General features: G+C 48.2%; 1 protein-coding gene across 9 annotated transcripts in view; it reads left to right on the forward strand.

The window, feature by feature from the left end:
• The window catches only part of RGS3 (regulator of G protein signaling 3), a 132,351-nt gene that overhangs the window by 76,753 nt on the left and 32,395 nt on the right, over window positions 1–23,203 (forward strand). For 2 of the 9 annotated variants that reach the window (XM_030919466.1, XM_030919474.1), the window contains one exon: window positions 1,453–9,793. The exons of 5 other annotated variants lie outside the window; for them this stretch is intronic. In XM_030919466.1, coding sequence (XP_030775326.1) covers window positions 1,453–1,560 — 108 coding nt within the window. In that variant the 3' untranslated portion in view covers window positions 1,561–9,793. Of the gene's footprint in view, window positions 1–1,452; window positions 9,794–21,491; window positions 21,512–22,811; window positions 23,147–23,203 lie in introns of those variants that run through there. 2 more of the 9 variants (XM_030919472.1, XM_030919467.1) reach the window with 2 other exon arrangements.

The following is a 23,203-nucleotide window of genomic DNA, read 5'->3' on the forward strand; positions in this document are numbered from 1 at the left end:
AGTCAGGGGAAGATGGACTTAAAGAACAGTTGGGAGGTCACACCCTTGCTGTGGGACCTTCAGCAGCCGCTGACTGCTGTGGCCTCAGTAGTCCCATCTGGGCACTGGGCCCATGGCTCTTTCTGTCTCTCCAAGCTTTGTGATTTTCGTGAAAGCCGAGGGCCGGGGGCCATCTAGTCTCCATTTCTTGTAGAAATAAATGAACTACTTTCTCTCTTGTCTCAACTTCCTAGTCCTGTTCATCACCCCCTCCTTCCTCTTCAGAGCTCTGCCCCTCTGTTGCTTCATTGTCTGTAGCTGGGGGCCACCTACCTTTATTCTTCTGCCTGGGAATCCTTGTACTAAACTCCCTGCATGGGGAACTGCTGTGAGGCTTCTAATCTAGAATAACCCAGAGCTGGGCCCACCTGTGGCCATTCAGGTTCTAAGCTAGAAGGAAGAGGCAGTTATATATTCTTTTGATTATTCAAGCAAATGTACATAATAAACGCCTTCTCAGTGCCAGATACTGGTTTAGATCCTTTGGGGTCACAGAGATGAATGAGACCTGGTCCCTGTCCCTATGGAATTCTCCTAATAGGAGAGAGGTGAGGAGGGCACTGGAGTGGTGATCTGAGCATGAAAGCCATGCTTGTGGGTCCTAAGAAGGATCCAGCTATCCAAGCATCATCTATGCCGTGAGCCTCCTGCTCAGTATCCTTCATGTGCCTGCTGCTGCAATGGGCTCCAGAAAGCCTTCTGAGAAGCATGGAAACCGAGCCCTTAGGATAAGGGCAGACGCAGTGCAGTGGGGCCTGGCCCCATTCTCAGGGCAGGTCCTGTGCTCCACAGGGGGGACACACAGAGCAATCCATCACTCCCTTTCCTCAGGAAATCACAGTCTGGTGGCGGAGACAGACATGACAGATAGTTCAAAATAACATAGTAAGTGATGTGACCTCAGGTGAGCCACTTAGCCTCTCTGAGACTCAGTTTTTGCATCAGTAAAGTGGATGGATTAAGAGTCTTCTTGTGAGGATTGAACTCAGGATGTGCTTTGCAAAGTGGCATGCAAGACGAACTCTGAACTAGCTGCTATCGTTCTCACTGTCATGGTCTTAAAGTGCTGCCCATATGGGAAGATTCATCGGGGGCCTTGTTCATTGAAGCTGCTGCTGGTGCTCGGAGCACATGTGACAACTGCTCCATGTCACTTCCTGGTAGACACCTGCCATATTCCAGGGGCCCAGGCAGGGAAACTGAGGCCTCTTTGTCTGCTCTGGCTCTAAGACTTCTCCCAGATGTGACAGTGAGTTGTGTGCCACCTTGTCATCTCCACTGGGGCCACTAGAGACAGCCCTGGAGATGCCAGGGTGTGTGAGTGCATTAGAAAGGAGCAGAGGCAGGTCCTGCAGTCAGGCAGCCCGGCCTGAGTAGAAAGCGAGCTAATTCCAGTTCTGTCTGGTTCCACAGAAACTCCACCCTTTCGGCTCTCTCCAGCAGGAGATGGGGCCGGTCAACTCAACCAATGCCACCCAGGATAGAAGCTTTACCTCATCAGGACAGACTCTGATTGGCTGAGCAAACCCAAGGGCGGGACTCTGCTTCTGGCAACTTAACCCTTTCTTGGGCATCCCCTACCACACAGTAACCTCACCTCAACTGGACCCGAAACAGAGGACCAAGATGGTGGGCCTAGGGTCATCTGAAGGGAGCGGTCCCAAGGGTGTGTCAACAGAAGGACCACAGTGGTGTGAGAGGCCTTGTGGGTATGCAGAGACTGGCAGCAGAAAGCCCCAAGAGGAGAGGACTCAGAGGCTTCTTCCTTCCAAGGAGGAGGAGGAGGAGGACATTCCATGTCTGGGCTTCCAGTGATGGCTCCTGGACCTGCCTTGGGGGCAGCAGGAGAGGTTGGGAGAGGTCACCCTGATGAAGAACAATGCCATGATCTGCTGCTGCCAGAGGACATCTCTGCCCATTCACTCATTTTCCACCTGTACACATTGACTCCTTCATTCGATGGATATGTCGGGTGCATCTACTTTATGCCAGGCTCTGTGCTAGGAGCTGGGTATACTGTGGAGAAAAAGTCGGATACGGTCTCGCTGTCATCAAGATTTCAGTCCAGCTGGGAGTGAGCATTAAATAAGTCAGCACCAACACACACACATGCACACACGTGATGGCAAGCTGTGATCATCTATGAAGGAAAAAGCACAGATTTCTTCAAGAGGGAATTGTACTTAGATTGCTGTGTGTCGGGGTGGGGATGGGGAAAGACATAACTTTTAAACCTAGACTTGTGGGCTGGAGAGGAAGGAGCCAGTCCTGGACTTGGGGAAGAGTGTTCCTGGTAGATGGAATAGCACGTGGAGAGTCCTTGAGATGGGAAGGAGCTCGTCGGGCTGGAGGAATGGCGAGCAGGCCGGTGTGACTGGAGCTTAGTGAGGGGCAAGACACAGTGGGTGAGGGCCTGACTGTGCAGGGTTTGGTGGTTGATGTCTTGTTGATTTCATTCTAGATACACTGGGGAGCCATTGAAGGCTTTTGAGGAAGGGAGTTGCAGGTACATTTCTACAAGATCAGTTTACACATAGGAGGGACCCAAGTGGGTGTGAGATCAGTTAGAGGGCTCGTTCAGTTAACCAGGTGAGGTCTGTCCTGCTGGCTTGTCCTGGATGGTGGCTGGGGAGGTGGGTGCCTGAATGCCAGGCTCTGGAGGAGAAGAGATGACTCCCTGCCTCATCCCCCTGCCTACCCTCCTCCTCAATGGCCCCTCTCTCAGTGGATGTGAGGATTAGGACCTTCCTCACAGAGCCACCTTTTGGCCAGGCCTGGGTAGGGGGCCAGTGCTGAGTTCTAGGAATGTTCCTGGAAGTTGGGAGCAGTGAGTGCTCAGCCTGGGCTAGGTGGGAGAGTTCACGGCTGCCCAGGCCTTAGCAGGGGCCACTGTGCTGTCTTTCCATCCTATGCTGAGCATTGTGATAGAAGCTGCCACACAGTGCCCTGGAAACTGACTTGGCTTGCTTTCTGTGGGGCTCCCAAGGGCCAGGGACTGGGCTGGAGGTGGCCTGGCAGCTCTAGTGGAGACTGTCCTGCCACAGGGCTGAAGGAAGACCAACCAAGGGGACAGCAGTTTGAGCCCACCCCAATGACTGCCTGCTGCACGGCTCATGGGCAAAAGTGTATCAAGAGGATTAGAGTCACTTGCATAGGAAAAGAGGATCAGAGAGGCTGAGGGCTGGCTCAGGCCAGAGAGGCTGCCTGACCTTGGACATTCTTCGTGTTGTGTAAGACCTCAGCATCTTTAGAGAAAGGTTCTTGTGCCCCTGTGAGCTTGCTCAGCTGCTATGGCCACTTGAACCCCAAAAATAGTGGCCTTGAAGAGAATACACCCCTTACCTCCCACTTATCCTCCTCTCAACCTAGAAAAGATCAGACATACTGACTCAGCAGTCTAATAGGGGATGGGCTGGATCTGCCCGTGACCAGACCAATGCCCCCCACCCAGCAGGGGAGTAGATGCTGCCTGGACTGGGACCAGTGATACACAGCATCTCTGTCCTCCAGGGCTCAGCCGGCCGGCGGGGAATTGTGAGAGGCTGAGCAGCTGGGTCTGCACAGACAGCAAGCTGCACTTTGATTTCATTTGATTCGCTTACAAAATGACATAAGGGGAATGTGAGGCACAGGAGACTCGCCTGTCTGGGAAGGCAGCAAGCTCGTCTCTCCTGGACCTGGTGACCTACCTGTGTCTACCAGACAGGTGCAGAGGACAGAAGCTCTGACCACAAAGAAATGGACAATCTGAATGCAGCACACAGCCCTGGGGACAGGACTTTTCACGCAGCCTGTCCTGACAAGCTGCTGAGTTGAGCAGATGCTCACATCAGGGTCCCAGGCCCAGCTGTTAGGGAAGCAGACATCAGTTCCTGGTGGGCCTTGGGCAGTGACTGTGGTGAGCCATAGCACCATTGCTGCTCTGCCTCTCAAATCGATGGAACAATTAATTTGGCTCCACAGGCTCAAGAAGATGAAACATGACCTGATGGCCACTGCTGTCCAGCATCCCAGTCCATCCTAGCTGTCCAGGATGATGAACAAGCTATCGAAATTGCACTTGAGAGCTATAGTCACGGGAAGCATTGCCGAGCCCCTCCCTACTACATAAATCATGCTAAGAAGCACACAATGGCCTCTTTCCTGATGGGCCAATTGTCTTGGTTTGGTGTCTCAGGCCCAGGAGCTGGGAGGATGGGAGCACAACCATTTATTGTTGGAAAGACCATCTGTGCAACTTGAATACAAAGTTATTCTTTAGTTCACCACTCACCCCCGACTCTCTGATCCTATTTTCACGTTTGTTTGTTTGTTTTTTTAATGCCTCAGGCTCTGGGTCTTTTAAAACTCTTCATTTATCCTGTAAGCCATCAGTCCTGGATCTCTGCTGACCTGGGTCTTTTGGCCATTTGGGAGTTTGGACTTTGCAGACCTTTTGGAAATAATGACATTTATTTATATATGTCTTATATTTTTATTCTTTATTTTTTTCCCCATAAATTCTCCCACCAAAGTCCTCATTTGTCACACTTGGCACCAAGGCACCAAGAGGGTTTTGCAAAGTGAAGATGCAGGCAGTTTTGCAATGTGGAAGGACTCCGCACAGCGAAAGCCCCACAGTGAGAGCCTGAACTTTGGAGACAGCAACTGGGGTCCCCAAGCATGATCTCCCCTCAGCCTCCCAGCAGCCTTGTTTTATGGGTGAAAGAGACCAAGGCTCTGAGAAGTTAGATGTTTTATCCTAGGTCGCACAGCTGCCAAGGGCCAAGCTTGCCCTCAAGCCGAGGCCTTTGAACCTCATCTACCGCTCATTTCAGATAAAAAGGTTTGCCTTTTAGGGATAGAAGTAAGAGAAATCAATCATCTCCAGGAAGAGGCAAGAGAGGGATATCCGGCATGTCAGAAGCTGTGGCCCATCAAGCTGTAGAGGGGATGCTTTTAGGATAAATAAAATGAGATGCCTTAATTTCCACCCAGTGGAGGATAAACTTCCAGAATGCATTTTCCTGAGGGTGGCACAGGCTGAAAAGATCAATAGCTTCCCACAAGATTTGAAAAAAGCCTAAAAGGAGAGATCAGATTGAGCTCCTTAAGACAGGTTCTCAGGGAGCTCTGGAATGGGTAGCTTACACCCCTTCCCCTTTTGAATTTGGCATCAAAAGGATCAGCAGACAGAGTCCTGAAGTGCTTGGCAGTGATGGAAGGTTGGCCAAAGGCAGAGAGGTATAACTTCAGGCTCAGGGTGGCTTGTGCCCAGCGTAAGTACTGGAAGGAGGCCTTTGACCTGAGACCAGCTGAGGGTAGGGAGACAGCCTGCCCATGCTGAACCTGCCAGGTTTTGTGCCCAGGTTTTGCTAATTGACTGATTTAGAATCTCAGCCCTGAATAACAGGGAATCGGATCTGATTTCAGCCATCTCCCCCAAGAGATGCAGACTCTTCTCCCTAAAAAGCTGTTTCCAGGCAGCTTCCAGCTCTCCTCCCAGTTCCCTGCTGCTGCCCTATTGCTGGACAGACTGCCTTCTTCACTGTCTTGCTCTTGGTCTCAGCTGTCTTGCTATTGTTTTTTTTAGCTCCTGAAGAAGACGGTGCAACCTTACCCTCTATCCTGTCTTTGCCTTCTCTTCCCTGAAGACTTTCTCTCAATAGAGCCATCCATCCTCCAAACTGTTCCCAGATCCTTGGTTTTAAAGGTAGAATGATACCAGAAGGTAATCTGACGGGCTCTTACAAGAGGAGCCAGGCACAGGGCCAAGCTTTTCACCTACCCTGTCTCATCTAATCCTCATGCAGACTTATGAGATGTGTTATCCCTGTTATACATTTACTCTCACTATGCCCAATTTAGAGATGAAGATGCTGAGTCTCAGAGAAGTTAAGAAACGTGCCCAAGGTCACACAGCTAGTGGGTGGCTAGGATTGAAACTTGGGCAGCCCAGCTCCAGGGCACCTGCTTTGGATTATTTAGCTATACAACTTTCCTGTAAGTGCGGACCATCCAAGTTGGGAGGGCCAGGGAGGCTGGGCTGTTACATTCCTGCTTAAAGACCACTGTGGGAGGCCACTGTCTTCAGAATAAAGCTTGGCTTTCCAGGCTCTCCTTGGTAGCACTACACTCCTGCTTTGCACCTGGAGCCCAGCCACACCGCACTATTTCCCCTTCTCCAAACTCACTGTGTACATTCACAGTTAGGGTGTTTGATCTGCCTGAGGTTGACTGCCCTCCTTGGCTGTCCCCGCCGGATGTAATCCTCAACCTTCGAGGCTTAATGGCTCCTCTGAGAACACCTTTCTCAGGCACGCATCAGGAGTCCTGACTTCCCCCTTCGTGGTTCCCAGAGTACTTTATCTGCCTTAGCACAATTCATCCTTAGCACCTGGATGACTATGAGCTTCCTTCTTGGGAGCAAGTGGATGTTATATTTTATTTGTCTTTGGTTCTATTGTTGTCTGGTCCATAGTAGGTGCTCCGTAGAGTTAGGATTGAATTAGGCTGTCCAGTTCAACTCTCCTATATTCTAGAACTAGACGAGGAAACAGGTGCAAAAAGAGAAATGACCTGGCCAGGATCATGAGAAAGGTTACTGTCAGAGCCAGGACCAGAGCTCAGGTCTCCTGATTCTTTGGATTCAGAGCTTTTTCTGTTGCACCTCAGCTTTGTGGAGACCAGAGCATGGATCTACACTTGGTTTATGAAGGTCTGACCTGTTTCACTTCAGGGTCGTGGATACCACCGTGTTCCCACGCTGACACTGGGGAATTCCCAGAGGGAAAGGAAACCCAGTTGGAGCCGCTGCTGTGGGTTGCAGAGCTTACTCACCGGGCCCCTTGCTCACAGAGAAAACCAGCGGGCGATTCTGAAAATCTTGCCTTGAGTCCTGATTTTGCTGGTACTTGCCATGTGACCTTGAGCAAATTGCTTCACATCTCTGATCATCCATTCCTTTACCAAGAAAAATGAGGGAGTTGAATTCAGATGGTCTCCAGGAGTCATCTGATTCCAGAATATCAGGATATAACAGTAAAGATGAGTATGATAAAGTAGCTACTCCCCTCAGAAAAGGTGGAGATCCTGGTCTAGGGGGAGAATTGGCTAGGTTCTTCATCACAGTCACTGTCTGGAGACACACAGGTGTTTCATAGAAACAGTTCCATGAGGGATTTCAGAGGGGAGAATGGGCAGACTGCAAAGCCTCAGTACTCTAATACCAGGTGAAAAGAAGGAACAGGCATTTTAGTTTTCACATTGAAACGGAGTATATGTGTTTGGCCCTATGCAAATGTTGTTCCTGGTGAATATTCATCAAGTACTCATCACACATAGGTATATTTTAGACAGAAAGGGGTCCTCATCACAGACACCCAAATTATGAGCACATGCCTCCTCTCCCCTAGAGGTGCCTCTTCCAGCCTCCCTCGTGGGAGGCCAGCACAAGACGGGCTCTCCAACCCTGTATCTTCCCATTCCCTCCTTCCTTTCTGCTCAGGTGGCTGGGCACACACACTGAACTCTTTTGTTTCAACTTCACGTATATATAGGTTGGTGCAAAAGTAATTGTGGTGTTTTCCATTAAAAGTAATGATGAGAACTGCAATTACTTTGGCACTAGCCGAATATGTATGCAAGTACATTCTTTAACCTTTGCAACTCCCAGTCCAAGGCATCAGGCTAATTTCTGTGTGGAATTTGTGGTCACTGGTTTGCAGTCCTTTCATTTCTGGTGTGGTCAGAAGTCTCCTTCAGACTCTTCCCCATAAGTCGCCATTGACTTTTTCATTACCTTTAGTACCTACCCACTTCTGCTGGGATAATCCTACCCAAGATAAATTTTCAAAAAAATTGTCCTAAATGTTAGTGGGTTTCTGTTTTGGTTTAAGTCTATTATTGCAATATGGTTTTCTACTGTTTCTACTTGATGGAAGACTATTAAGGGTTAAGTAGGCTGGCCTAGGAAGCTGACCACCATTTATAACATACTTTTGAGTGGGAAAATGCATTTAGAGGCCTATAATCAATACTCAGGTGGACTTTGGAAATATAGCATTTATTTTATGAGTGACTAGAATATTGGTAGAACCATAGAAACTTTGAATATGGAGCTGGAAGCCTCCTCCCTCCCTCACTGAGATCAATTGATTAACAAGCTAGATTGTAGAAACCAAGTGAAAGAGGCCAAAACTTGGCCAAGGGCATGTAGTTGGTGACTTCTGAAGATTCTGCTGGGCTGGGGGTGGAGGAGGGGCACAGATGGTCTCAGAGTTGTCTCACTCAGCAACTCACTGTGTTGGCCTTAGGAAATACAAGTCACCATGTTGGGCTGTAATGGAAATAGTGAGAAAGCAGCTCAGCTAATGGCGTGGGGAGAGGTTGTCTAGTTCTCTGGCTTGTCTAAATTCCTGGCGTGTGCTTGCTGGAGCAGAATGAATGGGGCTGCTGTGTTTTACCTGCAGCTAGGAGCATGGCTGGACTAGTGGAGATGCTCCCTGACATCTGTTCTAAAAATAGCAGTGGGAATGGAGCTGAGGGGAAGAGGAGGGGGCTCCTTCAGGAGCTGGGTGGGGAGACCTCACCCCCTTCCTCTTCCTGCCAGGCCCAATGTGCGGAAGTCCCATGGAGTCACATAATTCCATCTGGGAGGGTCCTGGAGCCATCAGCTCTCACACCGCCTCCTCATACAGGCGAGGAGGCCCTGGAGGCCCAGAGAGCAGAAAGCACTGGCTGGTGGCGAACAAACCCAGGGAGAAGGGCCCAGTTGGCAGGCTGTTTTTCCCTGGCTGTTTCAGCACAGTGGCTGCAGGCCTTGTGAGGTTTGCTGTCACTGCCTTTGGGTGCATAGAGCCTGGGAACTCCTGGGACCGGATGTGGTCAGGCTTCCTGAGAGTCGCCTGGCAGGCGAGGAGTCCCCGGCTAGCCCATCCTGAGCCCTGACCTCAGCCAGCCGGCTGTCCAGTGCCACACCTCCTCTTGCTGGTGTCCCCTCCCTTGCTGACTTGTCCTCCTTTCTTTGGACTGTCTGCAGGGAGGGAGGACAAGGACCAGCCTAGATCTGGCCTGCTGGACAGAGGCCTTAGTAGCTCAGGACCTTTCCCTGCGCCTCCCCAGGAACAGAGGCAGCTGAGGTGGTAGCAGGCTCCTGCAGGTTTAGAGACAGACAGGCCAGGGTTCAAATCCTAGCTCTTCCTCTCACTAGCCATGGGATTACTGGTGGGTCACAGAACATCTGTAAAATGAGACAAGAACGCTGATTTCACTGGAGTCTTGTGAGGATCAAAGGGGATCTATTGTAATGCCTGGCATGCAGTAGGTACTTAATAGTAGCTCTTGTTGCAAAACCAAGCCATGAACATGTATCTGACTTTCTATAACCCCCTTCCTTGGGGCCTCCACTCATGGGGCATGGGAAGTTGTTTTTTTCTTGGTTTGTTTGTTTTAATGCAGTTGACTTTTGTTGTTGTTGTTGTTGTTGTTGTGTTGTAGCAAAAGTAATCCATGTGATTGATGTTTATTATGAAGAAAACATTTAATACAGATGAACCAGGAACAGGGAATGAAGTTCATCCTCAATCCCAGCACCCAGAGATAAACCACTGTTAACATTTTGGAATGTGTCCTGTCAGGCATTCATTTATACATACATATATCTTATTTGCAAATTGGGGTTACTGGTGCAATTTTCTAACCTGCTTTTTCTCCCCCATTTAACAGCATAGTGTATCCATGTTTCCATTTCAATAAATATTCTTCTACAACATCATTTTTAGTGCCTGTGGAGTATTTCATTGTGTAGATGAAACATGCTTTATTTAAGTAATCTTCGGTGGTTTATCATTCAGGTTGCTTGCAATTTTTCTTTGTTACAAAAACCTCAGATAAAAATCCTTGTACAGGAGGCTGAGGTGGGAGGATGGCTTGAGCCTGAGTTCGAGGTTACAGTAAGCTATGATTACACCACTGCACTCCAGCAGTGAGACCCTATCTCTGAATGAAAAAAAAAAAAAAAATCCTCTTAGGTATATCTTGGCATCCCCAGCATCCAGCTCAACACCTAGTACACATTTGACTCTAAATAAATATTTGTTGGGTGCAGTGGCTCATGCTTGTAATCCCACCACTTTGGGAGGCCAAGGTGGGTGGATCACCGAGGTCAGGAGTTCGAGACCAGCCTAGCCAACTTGGTGAAACACTGTCTCTACCAAAAAATACAAAAATTAGCCTGGCATGGTGGTGCATGCCTGTAGTCCCAGTTACTGGGGAGGCTGAGGTGGGAGAATCGCTTGAACTTGGCATGTTGAGGTTGCAGTGAGCCGAGATTGTGCCACTGCATTCCAGCCTGGGCAACAGAGTAAAACTTCATTTCAAAAAGGAACTGAATAAACAAATATTTGTTGAATGAATGAATGTTTTGTTAGAATAAACGCCTGTTAGTAGAGTTTTGGGTCAAAGGTTATATATTTATAAAATAGATTATTGATCCTATTGCCAAATTACCCTGCAGAAAGGTTGTACTGATTTCTAATCTCATCTAGATTGACCAGCTCATCCTGCTTTGCCTGGGATTTTCCCTTTTTAGCACTGAAAATCTTGTCAAATCAAGCAAACTGAGGTAGTCTGGATAAGAAAATGTTTATTCCCCCTCATCATTACCAACATGGTATATTGTTACATTTTTTAATAGGTTCATTTTTTTCATTATTAGAGATGTTGAACATTTATTTATATGCCTTCTAGTCACTTGTGTTGCCTCTTTTGGGAATAGCCTGTGCAAGTCTTTTGCTCATTTTTCTATTGGGACTTTTATAGTTTAATTATTAATTCACAAAGAGCTCTTTCTATAATAAGGATATTTGTATGTTAACCTTTTTTTTTATAATTTCTTTAAACTACAGATGTTTCTGACTTATTAGTCATATCTGTAATTTGTTTTAGAGTAGTTTTATTGAGATTTAATTCAAATGCCATACAATTCACCCATTTAAAGTACACAATTCAATAATTTTTTGTGTATTCACACACTTGTGTAACCATCACCACAATCAATTTTAGAACATTTTCATTATCTCAAAAAGAAATCATACTACTTAGCTATCATCCATTAATTCCCCCATCTCCTCCAACCCGAAGTGACCATTTGTTCATACTTTTCATCTCTGTAGATTTGCCTATATTGGACATTTCATATAAAGGGAATTATATAATATTTGGACTTTTGCAACTGGCTTCTTTCATATAGCATAATGTTTTCAGGATCATCCATGTTGTAGCATATATCAGCACCTAATTCCTTTTCATGGCTGAATGATATTCTGTTGTATGGAATATCACATTTTGTTTAATCGTTCATCAGTTGATGGACATTTGGGTTGTTTATACCTTTTGGCTATTCTGTATAATGCTGCCATACATATCTGTGTGCAAGTTTTTTTGTATGGTCATATATTTTTATTTCTCTTACGTGTATACCTAGGAGTGAAATTGCTGGGCCAAATGGTAACTAATGTTTAACTTTTTGAGAAACTACCAGACTGTTTCCCAAAGTGGCTGTACTGCTGGGCTTGGTGGCTCAAGTCTGTAATCCCAGCACTTTGGGAGGCTGAGGCAGGCTGATCCAGAGTCCAGAGTTCAAGACCAGCCTGGTCAACATGGTGAAAACCTGTCTCTACTAAATATATATATATATATATATATATGTATATATATGTGCTGGGTGTGGTGGCAGGCACCTGTAGTCCCAGTTACCATAATGTATTTAATGTATTGATGCATGATTAGATTGTTTCTAATGTTTTGATATTCTGAGCAATGTTGCAATAAACATCTTGCTGCGCTTTTCTGTTAGGAGAGAGTGTGGCACACACTGCCGAAGTGCTCTAAAAATGCTTTCCTTCTGTTTACACGTCATCTCCCCAACACTGTTGTTCTTATCCCATTTTATAATTGAGAAACCAGAGGAACAGAGGTTAAGTACATGTACAATTTGCATTCCTACTCAACAGTGAATGAGAGTTCACCCTATGTAAAATGGAATGTTAAATTGCTTTTAATTCTTTGTTGGTACAAGAAGTGAAAATTTATATTTAATCTTAATTTACATTTATTTCATTATTAGTGAGGTTGAGATTCATTTTATTTTATTTTTTGAAATGGAGTCTTGCTCTGTCACAGAGGCTGGAGTGTGGTGGCGCCATCTCGGCTCACTGCAACCTCCACTTTCCAGGTTCAAGCGATTCTCCTGCCTCAGCCTCCTGAGTAACTGGGATTACAGGTGCATGCCACCATACCCAGCTACATTTTTGTATTTTTAGTAGAGATGGAGTTTCACCATGTTGGCCAGGCTGGTCTTGAACTTCTGACCTCAAGTGATTCACCCACCTCAGCCTTCCAAAGTGCTGGAATTATAGGCGTGAGCCACTGTGCCCAGCCTCTTTTTATATTGATCAGTCACCTATATTTCTGCTTTGGCTTGTCAATTCATGTCATTTGCCCAGTTTTTGACTGAGGCATTATCTCATTTGTAAGAGCTCTTTATGTGGTTAGAATATTAACCATGTGCTTATTATATGGGTTATAATTATTTTTCTAGTTTGTTATTTACCTTCTAACTTTATAGTATCTTTTATCATTTAGAAGTAAACTTTTTTTGTATCAAGTTTTTTTGGTGGGGTTGGGAGCACCTATATTTTCTGAGGTCTTTCCTACCCCTAGATTATGAGAAATATTCATCTAAATTTTATTCAGGTACTTTTATTCTTTTATTTTTTGCATTTATATTTTAAATTCATCTGCAATTAATTTAGTGCCTGGTGTCAGATGGAACTCTTATTAGTTTTTTCCCCCCAATGGTTTGGCCAGTTTTTCCAACCCAATTTTTTTGAATTGTCTTTCCTTTCTTCACTTATAGACCAAATTTCCACATATGGGTGGTTTGGCTTCTAAGCTCTCTCATCTCCCTCGTTGATCTGTCTATTCCTACATCAGGTTAGACTTAATGACTTTAGCTTCAGAATATGGTTTAGTAGTAAACATCCCAAGGCCAACCCCTATTATTCTTCTGCAAAATTTCCTTTGGAGTTATACACCCTAATTCTAGTGGCTTTACCGTTACCTTTGTCACAAACATATTTCAACATCAGGAATGACACCAGATCCATAGCAGCCTGTCCTCATGGCCTCTAACCCATAATGATCATGTCGGCTGGACCATACTTCTCTGCTTTCCTCCTTACCTCCTAGGTATTGTTCTAATTATCTGGAATTTCAGTTTCCGGTTGTGGTGCGATCTCAGCTCCTGCAACCTCCACCTCCCGGGTTCAAGTGATTTTCCTGCCTCAGCCTTCTGAGTAGCTGGGATTACAGGCACCTGCCACTACGCCCGGCTAATTTTTGTATTTTTAGTAGATAGGGTTTTACCCTGTTGGTCAGGCTGGTCTCAAACTCCTGACCTCGTGATCTGCCTGCCTTGGCCTCCCAAAGTGCTAGGATTACAGGTGTAAGCCACCATGCCTGCCGGTTGTGACTATTTTTAAACATTAGCACTATTCTGTTTTAAGAATCATTTACTTAAAATTGCACTTTTAGTTATCAGTAGTTAAGGCTCTAAATGTTTCCGTTTTCATGGCTTGCCTCTGTCTCTCACATACCACATCATCTCATTCTTGACTTCTCGATTTTAATTCACTTTTGTCTGTAGAGCTTTCTTGAGTAATTTTTCCAGAAAGGGTCTGTGGGTGGTATCCTTTCTTATCCTGGTAAGCCTGAAAATATTTGTCCTCATGTTTGAGTCATAGTTTGCTTGAATAGAAATTTCTAAGTGAATCGTCCTTCTCTCCCAGAAGCCTGAGAGCAGTGTTCTATGGCTTCCCCAGTATTTAGTGTTTTAAGAGCAGTTTTTCCTTGATTCTCTAAAATTTATTTATGGAAACAACCAGGATTCCTCTTTCCAATCTTTGGAATTCAGAAATTTCCCTAGATTATTTCTAGTTGTTTGTTTTCTTTTGGTAATTTTTCCTGGTCCTAACTAGGTAAGTCCTTTCAGTCTGAAGACCCAAGTCTTCCTTTAGTTCAGGGAAGTTTTCTATTAATTTAGGAATGGTTTCTATTCTATGTATTCAATCTCCTCTTTCTGGACTTCCTACTACAAATAATAATAATAATAATAATAATAATAATAATAATAATAGTGCCTAACATTAAAGCGTGCTTTCTTTCTGTGATAATATATAATCTTCCCAGCAGTATTGTTATTATCCCCATGTCATAGATGAGAAAACAAAGGAAAAGAGAGATTGAGCAGATTATACAAGGTCTCCTAGTTAGGAGATGCAGGCCAGGTTCTAATCCCGAGCACCTGGCTCCAGAGCCCATGTCCTTAGCTGCTATACTGTACTCCCTGCCTGTTGGGTCCCAACCCCAGAGCCCACCCTGCCCTTCCCCTCGGTACTCTCCAGTGACAATGTTGAGTATCAACAGGCAGGGACTCTGTAATCAGTGGGGGAAAGCTTGGGGATGCTAGGATGATGGATCTGAAACAGACTGGGCTACTGAGGCCAGAGACGGGCAGGGATTGTCAGAGGTTCTCCAGTGAATTTAGAGTTGGGACTCTTCCCCTCCCTCCTCTTCCCTTGGTCTCAGCCACCCTCTTCAGGCCTCTTCTTTGTCCCTGGGACTGCTGCATTGCTTCTTGTGAGTCTCCCTCTTCCTACTCCTGTCCATGTAGTCACCTCTGTCAACAGCAGCCACGATGACTCTTCTTATAGAACACACGTGGTCACCTTCGCTCTGTTGAGTGTTTGTTGAATGACTGTGTGAGTGAGCAAAGAAGTTTACAGTGCCTAATGTGCATCAAACACTGTGCTAAGTACTGGCAATGCAGTATGCATAATTGACAAAAACCCAACTCAGATTAGCTTCTAGCAGTAAATGGAATTTACTGGATTAGGAAGGATAGCCTTCAGGCCTAGTTGGATTCAGACCCTTGAGCAATGTCACTGAGAACTGGCCTCAGCCTCTTCATCTCTTGGTTCTATTTACTTAGGTGTTAGCTCACTCCCTTAGTGGTAGCAGTGCTGCTGCCAGAAGGGCCAGGGTTATGGCCATGGCCTTGGAGTTGGACTCCCTCAATCATTTCATCAAAGTCCCTGGGCCTGAGCCTCATTGGCACAAGTAGGATCACAGGCCCATCCCAGCCACTGAGGACAGTGGGATGGGTTAAACTAATGGACTGAGTCCTGGGTCATATGCCTTTCCCTGGAGCAGGAGTTGGGTCAGTTCCTTGTGAATCACCTGGCTTGAGAATGAGAGAGGGAAGGTTAGTTCCTCAAGTGAATGGGGTCTGGTTAGGCAGATCTCAGATGTCCTCTACTTCCCGGCTCATCAACCAGCATGGTCCTCACCCGACAGAGCTGACAGTCTAGTGTGGGGCCAGGACACCAGTCATGAACAGCATATAATAAATCGATGACAGTGGTGACAAAGGGCCTAATGAGAGCACCTACCGGGAGGACCTGGGGAGAGTTTCTGAGGCAGGGGAGGCTTGGGATGTAAGGATTGTTCTAGTTGGGGACCCTAACGCAGGCCAGCGTAGGCAGGAAGACAAGGAAGGGGAACAGAGCATGAGATGAAGCTGGAGGTGTGTTCACGATCAGACAGCGCTGGTCTTGAGAAGCTGTAGGAAGAAGTGTGACTTTATCCTGAGCGCAGGTGTTGATGGGTGTTGCTGATGCTGGCCTCATAGGGTTCAGAATGGTGAGGAGGAAGGCAAAATGAGAGGCGGGGCAGTATGGAGCTATTGCCCTCGGCCAGGGAGAACTGATGGCGTCTTGGACTAAGACTGAGGCACCAGGGATTGAGAGAGAGGTGAGAGATCCACAGGATGTATAGCAGGAGTTGTCTGCAAAATTCTGTGATTAATTGCAGGGGGAATGTTTGGGAGAAGAATGGTGCTCAAAAGTCTAGCTCAGGCCAGGCGCGGTGGCTCACGCATCTAATCTCAGCACTTTGGGAGGTCTAGGCGGGTGGATCACTTGAGGTCAGGAGTTCGAGACCAGCCTGGCCAACATGGTGAAACCCTGTCTCTACTAAAAATACAAAAAATTAACGGGGCATGGTGGCAGATGCCTGTAATCCCAGCTACTTGGGAGGTTGAGGCAGGAGAATTGCTTGAACCCAGGAGGCGGAAGTTGCAGTGAGCTGAGATTGTGCCATTGCACTCCAGCTTGGGCAACAAGAGTGAACCTCCATCCATAAAAAAAAAAAAAAATGTCTAGCTCAGGGAAACAGTTGGTACTATTCTCTGAGTTGGGAGCAGTGGAGGAGGGGTGGTTTGGGTGGCAGGATCGAGTCCTACTGTATATGTAAGTATCATAATAGGGTCTGAGTTAGTGAGTTCTCGTGAAACAAAGCCATTTAAATCAGGATTCCTTAAGCTACCTGTGGTGAGGGTCTTTGACATTTTGTAGCATCACACTGCATGTGATTTATTATGCTGGCTTGAGAACACCTGAGCCAGCTCATGCCCTATTCAGTGAGACCAGTCCACTCATCTCATGCTTGGACGTGGCAATGTCAAGTCGAAGATCTTTAAACACACTCAGTCTTGCTACCTATCTCACTGCAGACTGGTAACAAGCAGCCTGTGAACCCATATGGTTCTGCAGAACACACTTTGAGTAGACTGATCTAGTTCAACCCCGGTGCATTTTAGGGACAGGGAAACTGAGGCTTGAAGGTGGTGGGGGGGATTGGCCTTGCCCCAGGGTTCGCAGAAGGCAGCAGCAAAGTTAGCATTTCGGTCTTTCCCCCACTGACCCTTTGTTTTGATGGCTTGGGCTCAACCCTAACAGTCCAGGCAGTGGGTGGACCCAGGGGAGTGTGTGGAGAACTGTTTCCAGCAACCAAGGTCACAGGCCTGGTCTCCCCGTAGCTGAGTCAGTGGCTTTGTGCTGAACACTTCCCAGGAACATGGGCTGACAGGACACAGCCTGGCCCTGGAGCTGGCACAAGCACAGTGGGTCGAGGATTGCTCCCAAAACCTCGAAGTCTCTGGACAGCATGTGGCTGGTTGGACCGGAGCCAGGAAGGGAGACAGTCATGGCTCCCAGCCATCCTGACCTGCTACAGCTGCCCAAGGTCAGACTGATACTGCTGAGGTGACTGCAAAGCGTGCCCCGGATGGAGGCAGAATCCAGCCAGCAGCAGGCCTCGGGGCTAGCTCTGTGGGGGGGACATTTGATCTCCTGGATTTGCTGCATGTGGCCTTCTCCTTGCTGGGTTGGGAGCAACCGTTTCCATTAGCAGGTTGGGAATCATCCATTGCTACCTCAAGTTGCTGAGGAAGAGGCAGATATCAAGGGGGAGACAGTTGGGGAATAAGAGATTAGGGGCAGAATATACAGTTAAGAGCATGGGCCTGGGAGCCATGCTGCCTTCTGGGCTTCTGCCTTGTAACTTTTCTATACCTCAGTTTCCTGATCTGTAAGCTGGGCATGATGAGAATAGCCTGTTTATCAAAAAATGGAAATGATTCTCAGCTATTAGGACACACCATGCCCTCATCTGGTAGCCCCTCAACAGGTGTTATCACATTTAATTTTACTATTTACATTAACCCTCTCAAGGTGTATTCTGTCTTTTCACAGATGATAGCAACCATGACATCATAGCAATAACAATGATGGCTCTTATTTATTGAGCACTTACTGTGTACCAGGCATTCCACATATACCACGTCGTCTAGTCCTCCTCAGGGTCCAGTGAGGCCCATTTTACAGATGAGGAAACTGAGACTCAGAGATAGTAAAGGGACTTGCCCAGGATAATTCACACTCAGATTGTTTAGACTCCAAAGACTGTGCTCTCTCTAAATTCCATTGGCTGAGCTGATTCCTTTAGTGAGAGGGCCTGGAGGGGTGTGGGACTGTCCATGGGAGGGGAGGAGTAGGGCTAGGGCCACTAGACACCCACTTCCTGGTCTCATTTTAGAGATGGAGGACTGAGGTCAGGAAGGGGAAGGGGCTTACCCTGGGTTCTGCAGGCCACAAGCCACAGCTCCCTGTGAACCTGAACCTAAGGATACCTGCTCTGTCTTACCCCACCCCACCACTTGTGGCAGGTGCCCCAGAACAAGGCCCGTGCCACCAGGAAGAGCAAGACCTACACCAAGCAAGCAGTAGGAGAATGTGTCCCTTGCCCGGGTGCTAGGGTCCTAGAGTCCAAAACATGGCAAGGCAGCCCCCGCCTGCAGCATCAGTGGCTTCATCTGCCATGATGCCCTCCAAGTTCCATCCCATGGGTGGGCTGCTCCGGCCAGCTCTGTATCCTTAGTTCCTAGTACTGGCTCCAGCACAGAGCAGGGATTCAGTGGTTATTGAAATAACTAATTAACATTGCTTGGCCGATTCTGCAGTGGGAGGGCCTTTTTGCATAGAGTCTCTAGACCCCCAAACCAGGGCTGTGAGCCCCAGGGAGTAAAAGCTCAGAACTTTCTAAGCGAGTTAGCAGATTCAAAGCTTGGACTGCGGTGGCCATATACAGACACTTCCAGAGAGTTTCAAAGAGCAGCCTGGGGTTGTCACTTTCTTCTGTAGTGAGTTGGGACAGTGGCAGGGCTCTACAGAAGTTGAAGCCAGTGTGTACTCAGCACAGTCTTGGGGTGTCTGGGGGTGATGAAAGCTAAGCAGCTTAGTAGAGGCAAGGGGCTAGTCTTACTCTGAAGTGCTCTGGAATTCCTGGGACCACACCTTTCCCTGGCTTCTCTCTCTCTCTCTCTTTCTTTTTTTCTTTTTGAAATGGAGTCTCGCTCTGTTGCCCAGGCTGGAGTGCAGTGATGTGATCTCGGCTCACTGCAACCTTCACCTCCCAGATTCAAGCAATTCTGGCGCCTCAGCCTCCCAAGTAGCTGGGATTACAGGCGCATGCCACCATGCCCAGCTACTTTTTTGTATTTTTAGTAGAGATGAGATTTCACCATGTTGACCAGGTTGGTCTCAAACTCCTGACCTCAAGTTATCCGCCTGCCTCCACCTCCCAAAGTACTGGGATTACAGATGTGAGCCACTGCGCCCGGCCCCTTCCCTTCCCTTTCCTTCCCTTCCCTTCTCTTCCCTTCTTTTCTTTTTCTTTGTCTTTTTCTTTTCTTTTCTTTTCTTTCTCTCTCCCTCTCTCTCTCTCCCTCTCACAGGGTCTTGCTCTGTCACCCAGGTGGGAATGCAGTGGCACAATTATTATGGCTCACTGCAGCCTCAACCTCAACCTCCTGGACTCAAGCATCCTCCCACTTCAGCCTCTTGAGTAGCTGGGATCACAGGCACACACCACCATGCCCAGCTAATTTTTATTTTTTTAAATTAATTAATTTTTTTTTTTTTTTGTAGAGATGGAGTCTTCCTATGTTGCCCAGGCTGGTCTCAACCTCCTGGGCTCAAATGATCCTCCCACCTCAGCCTCCCAAAGTGCTGAATTACATGCTCATGATGGGGTCTTGGGAGCATAAACCCACAAGGTGCATTGGTCTTCACGCAGTGGAAGCAGTAAAGGAAGACAGTGGAAACCTCGCTGTGGTGTGGACTGTAGGGGAACAGCCTGTCTCTGGCATCTGGCTGCATCCCAGGCTGTTGCTGCATCTCTGTCTAAAGACTTGGGCTCTGCTTGAGGGTACTGTATTCCAAAAATAGGAGGCAGGTCCCTGCTGAACCTCCCTGGTCCTAGCCCTGGGAGCTGCTGCCAACCTGTGTGAACAGTGGGGAGTTTGTTCTCCACCACATCCCTAGGGCCCAGCACAGTGCCTGACCTGTGTGGTCGGGCTGTACAGTTCTCTGTGTAACTGATGGGCTCATCTGTTCCATGGGCTGCCCTGGGCCATGGTACAGGACACAGTGGAAAGTGAACTGGGCTTCATCTGTAGCCCTGCACTTACTAGAGTGTGACCTTAGGCAGGTTTCATAGTCTCTCTATGCCTCTGCTTACACATCCATAAAATAGGGATATTAGAAATCATATCTGAGGCCGGGCGCGTGGCTCTTGCCTGTAATCCCAGCACTTTGGGAAGCTGAGATAGGCATATTGCTTGAGGCCTGCAGCAGTTCAAGATCAGCCTGGCCAACATGGCAAAAATGCAAAAAATCAGCTGGGTGTGGTGGCGCACGCCTGTAGTCCCAGCTACTTGGGAGGCTGTGGCACGAGAATTGCTTGAACCCAGGAGGCGGAGGTTGCAGTGAGCCGAGATCGTGCCACTGCACACCAGCCTGGGTGACAGAGCAAGACTCTGTCTCAAAAAAAAAAAAAAAAAAAGAAATCATGTCTGATAGAGTTATGAGGATTTAATCAATCAATCAATCAGTATTCAGAAAGTACTTAGAGCAGTGCTATCATGTGTCAAATAAGTGTTTGTTATGTGAAATATGTGGATCAGTGATTGGGGCCCAGGTCCTGAGTGCTGACCCCTGGGCCTGTGGGCCGCCTAGATCTTACCACTCTCTAGATCCCAATTTATCCTGTACTGAACAGCACAATCATTTATGTACCTCTGAGAAGCATTGGGATGTGGTGAAAGGAGCACTGGACTGGGAGTTAGCAATCTCAGCCCTGCCACTCAGTTACTGTGTTTCCTTGGGAAAGCTACTTTCCCTCTCTGGGCCTCAGTTTCACTGGCTGTAAATGGGAAATAACAGTGAAAGATCTCTGAGGGCCCTCTGGCTTAGATAGCCTGGCTGCCAGTGACTCCCCTATCCTGCCCTAGGCTATACACTGGGAGACCCCCCCAGCCCTGCTGATTTGTGTCTGGAGCTATGGGAGGCAGAGGGCAGTGGCTGCCGCAGGGCTCCTCCAGTCATGGGATGCTCTCCTATCCGGGCCTGGCAGGCTCTGGACCTTGGGGTACTGAGCTGCTCTACCCTTTCCTCACCATGCTATGGTCCAGAGCATTGACGAATGTATTCTGGACTCGTTCTGGAACTGGTGCACTGGGTTGGCAGAACTGCTTTGCCCATCACAGCATAGGGTGTAATTTTGGAGTCATTAGTCTCACTCCATGGCTAATGTCTGCTTCTCTCACTGGACTGTCAGCTTTGTGAATGCAAGGCCCAGCCTATCAGTTCTCCACCACATCCCCGGGGCCCAGCACAGTGCCTGGCACACAGTCTATGCTCTGTAACTGTTTGTTGATTGAAAGAAGGTGACAACTCAGCTGAAGCTCGAGGGCACCTCTGACATGAAGGAATCCTATATTCAGGCTCCCCACCTTAAGAAAATCTTATCCCATGCACCGGAAATTCCATCCTGGAAACCAGCCAGCCTCATTGGTGATTGGTCAGCTCCATTGGAATTGGCCATCTCTTGAGACTCACCTCCTTAGCTTCCCAGGCTAAGGGTGAATCCTGCTTTTCAGGAGCCAGCAGGATGACAGCCTTCCAATCTAGAAGATTCCTGGGCCCTGCAAGGACTGCCTTGGTTCTGCCCCCAGAGACAAGATGAAACACAGGTTGGAGTTTGTGAGTGACCAACTCAGAGGAGGGCTGTTCTGAGTCGACCTGATAAAGAATGTTTTCTTGTAGCAGTGTTCATGTGTATGCTTGTGTATGTGAGAGAGTCAGGAACAGAGAGTCAGAGATAGACAGGGGCAGGGATACAGGCAGAAACATCCCGAGACCCTGGAGGGGGTCTCTACATAGGGAGAGAAAGAGACAGAGAGACTGTGCTTCAGCCTCGGTGGCCAAGATGGGCGGGCTGGGCACGGGAAAATAGAGGCTCCTTCTGTCCATTTTCTCTGTGCCATCATCCCAGGATGCCTGCTGCTCTGGTGGGAGCCAGTCAGAAGTTGGGCATTCCCAACTTGGGTCTCAGGGACAGCCCAGGGTGCATTTGTTGACATTGTGACAAGCTGCAGCGCCAGAGAACAGCTCTGTGCTGGCACAGCAGCGTCTTGCAGTTGTCGGGCTGTATGGTGGTTAAGAGCGGGCAAGGTGAGTAGGAGCGAGTAGTTTTCAGTCCTGGCTATATAGCCAACCGGCTGTGTGACTGTGGGCAACTTCCTTTGCCATTCTGTACCTCGGACTCTTCATCTGTAACTGGGATAATCATAGTCCTCCTCACAAGCTGCTGGTGAGGATTCAGTGAATTAATGCAGGCAGAGCTCTGGAAACAGGGCCTGGCATGGAGTTCATGGTCAAGAAAGGGTAGCCAAGAGCCAGCTCAGAGAATCCTCTATTCATCCCACAGGTGGGCGGGTCAAGGTTAGCAGCCCCATTTTACAGATGAAGAAACTGAGGCTCAAAGAGGGGCAGGAATTTGTTCAGTGACACCCAATCAACTAGTGCTAGAGCTGGAACTGGAGCTGGGGACCCTCTCCTCCCAGTCCAGGGCTTGTTCCACTGCCCCCGCAGTTCCTCCTTGGGGATGTCTCTGTCATTCACTAATTGTAATGGGCTGTTACAGTCCAAATTGCCCTCCCAGCTGTCTGTCTCCGGGAGAGGAAGCCCCAGGGTCTCTTTCCACATAGGATTCCCCAGAGTTTAGCATTCAAAGATTCAGCTGTGTGCTGGGAAGGGACTGAAGCTGCCACCCGCCCCCCACCCTGGGGGCGGTCACATTCTGGAAGTAAGCGTGTGCTGGCTTCAGGACCCTGGGTTCAGTTGTAGCCTCCCATTGGGACAGGAACGGTGTCGGGGTGGGGGTGTGACAGGGAAGCCTCGGTGATGATTGGCTTGGTCTTGTAGGGAGCGGCTGCCGGCAGGCTGGCTGGAGGCGGCTTTGCTCTGCCCCAGCCTGGGAGCCCTCAGGATGTGTGTGGGGTGGAGCCTGCTAGGGATCCCAGTGCCACGGGGTGCTGTTGTGAGGGATGGATGCCTCTCCCCCTGGAGCAGCACTTTGGGGCTAGCTTGGGCCCTGGGGACAAGCCACAGGGGACCCACAGCTCATGCGTGTGAGCATGTAACCCGGGAGCCAGCTGAGCCCCTCGCAGGGTGGGCAGAAGGACGGGCTGGCCCAGGACTCTCTTCTTTGAGACATCCCGGACTCCATCTCGGATGAAAGTGCTTTGAGAAACCACAGAGTTTTCTGTTTAATGGAAGAAAGAAATCCAGCCTCTCTCCAGAGTGGCGGTGGCCGGCTGGACAGGGTGTGTGTTTGGGAAAGACGCTGGAGGAGGAGGAAGAGGAGGACAAGTAGGAGGAGG

This window comes from Rhinopithecus roxellana, chromosome 16 (genome assembly GCF_007565055.1).
Source record: "Rhinopithecus roxellana isolate Shanxi Qingling chromosome 16, ASM756505v1, whole genome shotgun sequence".
NCBI lineage: Eukaryota > Metazoa > Chordata > Mammalia > Primates > Cercopithecidae > Rhinopithecus > Rhinopithecus roxellana.